The following is a 9,190-nucleotide window of genomic DNA, read 5'->3' as shown; positions in this document are numbered from 1 at the left end:
GACCCTTTACCTGTTGATTGGAGTTCAGACAAGCATACTGTCAACTATTGGAGGAGTGGCTGAAGTGCCTTTTCCTTAATTTTCTTGAGTTAACATAGAGGGGCATTTTCATCATTTGATCAAATTATTTTATCAATAAGATAATATGGTTGGTCCGTCTATCTACTTTGGTCTCTTGACACAATTTTAGTTTCAACTAAGTCTTTTCTCTCAATTTTTTTCAAAAACTAATTTTCTTGTCCAAGTGAGAATCTACAGTTGGCAAGGAATATATATGACTTGTTCTATAAGTTTTTTGAGTTATGGGACTTGGCTAGACTTTAGTTAGCTTCCATGACTTGGCTCAAACAAATATAATGCATAATCATAGTTTTTTTATATTATTTCTTATATATATTTACTAATGATTAATATATAAATGAGGGTTATTTGAATTCTATACTTGTAATTAGTATATTTTGAATTACGAACAATTAAACTTGATACATCTTTGCCCCCACTATTAATTTAAAACTAACGGACTTTTAAATATATGGTAGATAGAGAATGGGGGCCCTACTATGTTTAAAAACTAATGGCTGTTAATTTCAAATTAATAGTTGAGACAAGGATGTACCGACTTTAATTATTCATGCAGCTTTTTATAATATAGAGTTCAAATAATAACTAAACTTATAGTTTAAAGTCAAATTACATATTAACCTAATTTGCTAATGGTTCAATTTTATTTGTAGTCATTCTTCAATTTCAGTTTAAACAAATTTACAAGATTATAGCAAGTGGATATGGTTGTACTGAAACTTTCTTTGATATTGCTAATACAATTGTACAAATTATTATGGTAGGACAATTGCAAATTACAAAATAATGCAAAGTTTATTAGTGACAGATTCCGATGAGTATGTTATTTAACAAATGGTGTTAATTAAGATGATGAGTTCACTTGATAGCACAGACATTTACCTTTATTTCTTGTCTGTACAATTGATAGTAGAACAAATGAACAATATTTAAATTGAAAACGTTTCCATAATTATTAGAGTTCTAACTATATTATATATATGTATATTTATAAATTCAACCATAGTTGGAATATGATTAAATCAAGCGAACCGCAAATCTCTCTCTCACTTTCTTTTTTTTTTGGGGGGGGGGGGGACAAATTGATGGCATCCATAGGTTTATAGTTATATAATATTATACCTTGTACGAGAAATGTAATATGGTAAGTTGTTTCCACAACGCATGTAGGTTCGGACAGCCTTTCCTCATCATACGCAGATATTTTGAGAATTAAGATCAAGATACCCTACTGCCCTCATTTCATGATTATTAAATTTAATCAAATGTCAATTGTTTTCCTTACAAAATAATTCAAGTGAATTGAGTCTCGAAAGTTTATTAGAATCATGTTTTTAAATTTAAAGAATGCTTATAAATATATTTATAAATCACTCACTAATAAAATTTTCACATTAATAGCAAGATTTAAAATCATAATATTATGAATTATAAGTAAAATTCTCATCAGTTGGACTAACCTTTGTTAATAGGATGAATTTGTTAAAAAATAAAAATCTAAGCAGGGAAAAAATAATAAGTCCATATCATATTCCTCTTCTATATTCGGGCCTGGGCTCAATCAGCAAAATTAGGAAGACTGGGCTGTGCAAAAGAAATAGGCAACATTATAACATATAATGCGTTTTTCATTTGGTTTGATGAGTTGGGGCTGATACAAGTCAACAAAGTTGGTTCAAATACGTGGATGGTTAATGCCTTTAACAACACCTTTGAATGGAAAAATTATTGCTGAGACCTTTATTTACACTTGTAACTATTTGATTGGATCCAAATTAGACTACGCAATAACAGAAAAGAAAAAAAGAAAGTCAAAAGCTGGGGGACATAGCTGAGTGGATGCACAAAGGGCATGCATTAGATAAAATTAAATGAAAGTCAACACGTAGAAATGAATGAACGAATATGAGTTTTAGCCATTTCCAACAAAGAGGGAACAACACACATCATAAAATAAGACTTGTAGCATATTGTGCCACGACAGTCTAAAGGCCAATAAGACTTGCTGTGAGACATGCATTAACATTGGATTTAATCATGTTAACGATGATGCAAATTAAATCTAACAAGAGGATTTGATCCCTCGAACCTCTCATTTACAAGTATATCATAGGTAGTGTGGTATCATGAGGCACAAGACTTCCATCAAGCGTATAGTCATGCAATCTAATAGCTAGCTTCTTGTAAAGTGTCCAGCAGCACGTAGGAGTTATAAATTAACGCTGATAAATACATGCCCATTCATGTTTAAAGCTAAAGGTATGGCATTTGGTGCCTTGTCTAGCTAATTCTCTCGCCTTTGGAGTTTCTAATTACTATTTATTACGACCCCACGAGTTGTGATCCCCTTTTGCCAATCATCACACATCCACATTTGGCAAGTGAACTTTTAAAGTAATTACGTGACACCTCCTTCGTAAATTAAAGCTCTCAAATTTTTCTGCCACGGCCTAAAACCCATGACAGACGCATATAACGTCACTGTCCTTTTTACATTTTTTGTTGTTGCGATCCATTGAGACGATGTCCATCAAATTTACCTTTCGTCTACCATCCAGAAGGAGGGCTTGGGGGACAAATAGATAAGCAAACTCTTCTCTATTTGTTCCAGCCCCAAGAGAAAAGTTGAAAGTGGCAATATATATATATATATATATTATAGAATTATCTGTTTAATTATTTCAAAATCCGTTGCAATTATCGGTGCACGCGGACATTTTTATGTACTTGGATGCATCGGTCAAGTGAATCTTCCGTCTCTGGGGAAGACAATGGTAAAATTGTAGCACAAATATAGAGAACCTCTGAAATGTCTGGTAATCTTTCATGTTCTACTAAGTTAAGCCCATTTTCTTCCTGTAGTCTCTTTTAACACTCCTTACAGTTTTTTTTCATATAAAAAAAAGTCCCATGTTTTTATATATATATATATATATATAAAGACATTTTATGAAATACCAATAACTAGTTCTTTATTTGTAACTAGAGCCATGAAATTTTTTTTTTTTGGCCAACACATGCATATTGAAATTCAAAGGCTTCCTCTTATATTATAAAATATCTTAGACTTGAAACAATCACCTAACTGCTGTCTTTCTAGCATATCGGGATTTCCAAAGCACTTGCAATTTTGCAAACATAAATATTATCAGTTGCACCAATATATCATTTTATTGGCTTATTGCACATGGTATATTTTTAGCATTAAACATCGCAGTTGCAAAATCCTGTGGTGCAGAAAAACAAACGATGGAGGCATTTGGGCCACACCTCCAAAGTGATTCCGCGTCCACAACAATCGGTCCAACTTCAATTGGGCCCCACCTTATGAATGTTGTGCCATCTGTAGGGGTCCCATTTTCCTTTTTCAAAGTCTTTACTTAAAGGTAAGGGATATTCTAACTTTTTTTTTTTTAAATTTTAAAAGTCTCCATTCAGAAAATTAATTGAGTAAAAGGACCTCAAATCATTTTAAGGAGCAAGGTCGTTTATAGGTATGAAGTTTCAATGTTAAATGTCCAAATTGCACATGATTACTTAAAATGAAAGTATGTATGTAAGTAGGAGATTTCAAAATATGATCGCAATTTTTCCTCAAAACGTATAACTTTTTTTAGGAAAAAGAAGTAATTTTTCTTGAAAACATTTAAAAATGTGGAACTTTTCGAGAGAGAAAGCACTTTCTGTCCAAAAATGTGGTGATAGAAGAAAAATTTGAAAGCATGGATGAAGCATATATACACTTTTTCTCGAAGAAAGCTTGAGTAGATGAAAGGCAACTTATAAACATGATTTCGTCAACATTTTTATGCAAAAATATATATGGTTAAAGAAGCATGTGTATGGTAGAAGAAAAATTGCACATGTAGAAGACAACTAAAAAACTTGCACAGGACATAACATGAAAGAAGGATTGTCTATAAGTTGCCTTTCAGTATACTAGCCTTCTTGAACAAAATGCATGCTTGTTCCATGTTTTTTAACATTTTCATCTATCAACATGTTTCCATGAAAAATTCTTTCCTAAAAGTTCCACGTTTTCAAGAAAAATTGTTTATTTTTCTTGAAAAATTTCATGTTTTAGGAAAAAGTTCTAGTCATATTATAAAATCTCCTGCATGTTTTCATTTTAAGTAACCATGTGCAATTTGGACACTTGACACTGAAACTTTATACCTATAAAGGACACTAGTCCTTACAATGATTTGAGATCGATCATTTTTACAATTAATTTACTGAATGGGGACTTTCAATCAAATTTTTCAAAAAAAAAAAATACATTTAGAAATTATAATTGCTGAACGATACATTACTGTGTATGGATTACGATGCCCAGATTAATGGATTATCAAGTCCTGATCTTGTGGAAAACGTCCAAGGACTGTGACCGGAGGCAGTTTCAACCGCACCCCCTCCGGGAAGGGTGGGGGGGAAAGAGCCCATTGTTCTACATACATTATCAAGCTGTAAGTATGTGGTCATAAGCTTGAATATATGTAAATATGAAAAATATTTTTGAGAAAACTATCTTCAATTGTACCCGATACTAAAATCATTTAAAAAAGAGAAAGATATTTATTATTACCTCTAGTTTCTAAATACATTTTGCATGTTATAATAAATTTGATATAGGAGCATATACCCAATATATTTTTATTTATTATTAAATTATAATAAATTACATAATTTATGAAAACAGAAGAGCACAGCTCTATTCTTTAGCTTTATGTATGTCTATGGAGTACTTACCCAAATTTAAATCTTATCTTGAGTTTAATTGTATCCATATATAGTATAAAATTACCTAATAATGGATATTGTAAAAAGATTTAAAAAAATATTTATTATCCTTCTTCTTTACAATTAAACAAGGCTATGAATAAGTTACCCAGAAGACTTTCTTGCTCCGGCTGCTTCTCGGAGATTTTCATCTCAGGACAATAGTTACAGACAAAAATCAGTTTTTTGAAGCATAATTGGATGGGTCTCTCATGTTTTTGCCTATATATCTGATTAAACCTAAGAATTGATTTGGATTTTCCCTTGAACAACAACAAAAACAGATATCGTTGGTGTCTCGAGGAAACTTGGCACATAAATGTTGACGTGACTTCTTATGAACTCTACATTTAATCGTTTCTCCATCTGTTCAATATTGCCTATGACATTATATGAATATATTTGAATATTTGATTCCGCCCTCAAGTTCTATATCCTTGAAAATAGCTAGGCCTGCCGTCAATAGTTTTTATTTCTTAACAAATCAATACAGGATCATCTCGTGTGCGAGACATTAGATTGATTTAATTAATAGGGGATTGGACTTTTAAATTTTTGTTATATTAAAATTTGTGGAATTTAAATTAAAATCAAGCCTTAGATTTATTAATTTTGAAGTCAACTTCCACTCAATTTACACATTGATATGTGATAGAGATGGTCTGTTTTTTTTTTTTTTTGTGAGACACTGGTAATAGATATTGAAAAGGTGTTCAATTTTCTTACGTTATTGAAGCTTCCGGCCAAAAAAAAGGAAAGAAGAAAAGAAATTCTTTACTGTCTTCCATGACTTAGCCGTCCACCATCTCAAATCTCAACCGTTGACTCATCCTTGATTTTCAATGACTGTCATGCATGGTCCAGATCATCGTGTCGATCTAGACTATAGAGCACAAAAAGAAATTCCCAATTCCTAGTGGACACCAATCCATAGAAAGTAACTTGGGACCTTTGACGTTCACAAAAATAACAATAAATATATATAGCATATTTAGAAGGATAGAAAATACTCCTCACCGTCCTATCAAGGAGGAGGAAACCTGACATATATAATACAATATTAACTTAACGTACAATTATTATCTGATTATTGTTGTGACATTTCACGTTTGAGTGTACGAGATAAATTGACGTCAATCGATATAAACGAGGAGGTAGTAAACGCAAATTGGTTGGCCCAAAAAAAAAAAAAAACGCAAATTGAGTATAGATGACAGAAAAAAGGTACAGGGAGAATGACGAAAAAATTTCTATATATACAAATAGCAATTGACTACTGCAAAATGTGATAATGGCTTTTTTTTTTGAAAAGAATTATAATTAGATAACATATGAAAAAAATTAATTATTATAAAATTAATTGACAATTGAATTGTCAATGTAATTTAATTTTAATTTAATTATTAATAAACTTTGTAATAATTAATTTTTTATGTGAAATTTTAATATAATTCTTCATATTTTTTTATTGATTATTATAAGGATGACTATTTTAGTTGAGCTATTTATTAAAACGAAAGAGAAAATAGCTATTTTCTTTTTGCAAAATTATTTATCAATTAATTACAAGTATTATAGATTAGTAATTATTATACATTGAGAAATAACTATTTTGATTGGACCATTTATTAAAATTGAATAGAAAATAAATACTAAAATATGTGATGTATAAATGGATTAAAATTGACTACTTCCTTTCTAGAAATGACTACTTCAATTGTATTTGATTGTAGGTTAAAAAAAATTAGCATTAAATGGATGATAAACATATTTTTGCTAAAAGGAAGTAGTTATTTTATATTTCATTTTAATCAACAGCCTGATTAAAATAGTCGTTTCTCAACACATGATAACCACTGATACTGATGACAAATATGTTATTTTGTCAAAATATAGAACAAGTTTATAAGGATTAAATAATAATCAATACATTTTGTGATACTTAATTATCATTTGTGTATTTTGAGATTTTTTGTCATTTTTTAAGAGGACATTGATAAAAAAATAAAATAATTAATTAATTATTGCGCCTTCAATCACAACAATATGGTAGAAGAAGATTTATTTAAGAATGACAATTGAAAACACTGTAAAAAAAATTAATGTGAAATAAGGACAGCTATAAATTTCTGAATTTTCAATCATAAATTTTAAAATTTTAATGGTACAATTTTCTTCATATTTTTCAAAAATTTTTATTTGTCATTCTCTCTTTATTTAAGCGAGGCAGTGACCCAAAAATAACAAAAAACAAAGAAAAAGAAAAAGAAGATTATTCCATATGAAGGACTCATACGATTCTGAAACGTGGACGGTAGAGATTGCCCCGATCCATCCTCGTCCACGCTATAAATGGAGTCGTTGAGGCCTCTGAAACCATCTGTGTGTTTAGTTTCTACGCTTGACTAATCGTGTCTGTGATATCTGTGCTTCCGTTTTCCTTCTTCACTCGGGAATATGTCTTGCTCATGTGGCTCTAACTGCGGGTGCGGAAGCAGCTGCAACTGCGGAAGGTAAGATTAAATTCTGATCGATCGCTTTAAATATTTTTGCGGGAAAATTTCTCGGGTTTCTCCTGATTCATATATGAAAGTCACGATTTGCGAAATCAACTGAGCTAGGTTGATTTTGATATCATGTGGTGCAGCAAGATGTACCCAGACCTGAGCTACGCCGAGAAGACAAGCAGGGAGACTCTGGTGCTGGGGGTGGCTCCGATGAAGGCGGAGTTCGAGGGAGCTGAGATGGGCGTCGCCGCCGAGAACGAGGGCTGCAAGTGCGGATCAAACTGCACCTGCGACCCCTGCAACTGCAAGTGATCGAATCGTGGATCAGAAAGAAGCAGAGATGACGACCAACCCTTTAATTACTTCCCGTTGATGATGATGCAGAAATAAAAGAAACCATACACATATATATGTAGGAAGTGTTTGTGTACGCGTGCTTCTTGTGTTCGTGTTGCCGCCTGCGCCTTAGGGTTTAATGGCTGCTCTGTTTTCTGTTTGTTTTGTTTTGCATAAAGTTCAATCTCTGCTTATTGATGTTGACGTTATCTTGTTGGTGTAAAGATCGGTGTTATGGTTGTGTTGTTTACTTGTTTTCTTTTGTACGAGTTTCGTCTTGAGAATTGTGAGATGGGAATGAACCCTAATTGCTGGGAATTAGAGACGAGTACCAGGTTCACACGGCAACGATGCAGATATTTTCTTTTTCCTTTCCGTTGCATTATTGGGAATCATGACGTCGACTTCTTCTTCTTTTTTTTTTTTCAAGCGAGGGTGTAATCAGTATTGGGCGAATATTTCTGCGTTTCCTTGGGTTGGTGGTTGATCACTCGATCCTTTTCTTTTGACAAAGATGGAGTATCTTATCTTCTTTTTACCCTAATTAAGTTTAAAATGTAAATTTATATTATTCGCATCTTATTAAGGATAAAATTTGAAATTCTTATATTATAGTATATTATAATTCTCAGCTAATAAGATGAACTTCATGCAGATCTATAACCGGTCTTTTTCTTATCTTTACGTGAACCCTTTCAACCTAATCAAGGGAGAAAACAAATAGAAAGTGAGAACTGAGAATCACATGTGATTTTTTACTGGCAGTAGATATTATTTTCTTTGAGGTGATGAGGATGAAAGGTAGACTAATAATTTGACTTCTATTTATTCTCTCTATCCGATGAATTCCCTCTATTATCAAAAAAGAAAAAAGAAAGAAAGAGAAAAGATTCCCTCTAACCTTTTCTTATCAAAGTGTTAATTATGTGATTCATCTTTTGACTCCATTTATATTATATATCGAATCTTCACAGGAGAAATCTGTTTCGCCTTTTTCCGTTGATCCCGGGCAGTGAATCTTAACCCGTGCCTTTCTAACTATTTTTCATTTTTTTTTCCCCAAAGAAAGAAACAAAAACAACAGATGGGAACTTAAATATTGTCAAAGAGAATTTTATATTATTTATATCTCTTTGTTTTTAATGTATAGCATCAATTTCAAACGTGAAAATTCAAACGATCCAATTTGATTCGTGGCTCTAAATTGTTTGGGGTCATATTACATCAAAATCAATGATTGTAACACCACGTCTCTTGGGCTTCTAAGAGGCATTGAGAATACTATTTTTTTGAGACTTAGTTCTTCCTATTCAGTTTCTCTTTATTGTACCTCTGTTGTAGCTATAGACCATTTAGATTAAATTTTAACAGTTCATATTAATTCATATTTTTAAAATTACCAAATCCGGGGGATCAAAATGGTAGAGATAATCAAATATGCATGAATCATTAGATAATCTGATGGACCCCTTCCAATCCGATTTTTT

General features: G+C 31.8%; 1 protein-coding gene across 1 annotated transcript; it reads left to right on the top strand.

Moving 5' to 3' along the window:
- The first annotated feature begins 7,213 nt into the window (after nucleotides 1-7,213).
- Nucleotides 7,214-7,953, top strand: LOC129291082 (metallothionein-like protein 2). Its single transcript, XM_054928207.1, has 2 exons — nucleotides 7,214-7,373; nucleotides 7,508-7,953. The coding sequence occupies exons 1-2, from the start codon at nucleotides 7,318-7,320 to the stop codon at nucleotides 7,677-7,679; spliced, it is 228 nt and encodes a 75-aa protein (XP_054784182.1). The 5' UTR covers nucleotides 7,214-7,317; the 3' UTR covers nucleotides 7,680-7,953.
- Nucleotides 7,954-9,190: the final 1,237 nt, after the last annotated feature.

This window comes from Prosopis cineraria, unplaced genomic scaffold, assembly GCF_029017545.1.
Source record: "Prosopis cineraria cultivar Desert tree isolate PC_DT_omini unplaced genomic scaffold, ASM2901754v1 PC13, whole genome shotgun sequence".
In the NCBI taxonomy this organism is placed as follows: Eukaryota; Viridiplantae; Streptophyta; class Magnoliopsida; order Fabales; family Fabaceae; genus Prosopis; species Prosopis cineraria.
Note: the sequence above shows the minus strand (reverse complement) of the source record. Positions and strands in the feature narration are given on the sequence as shown.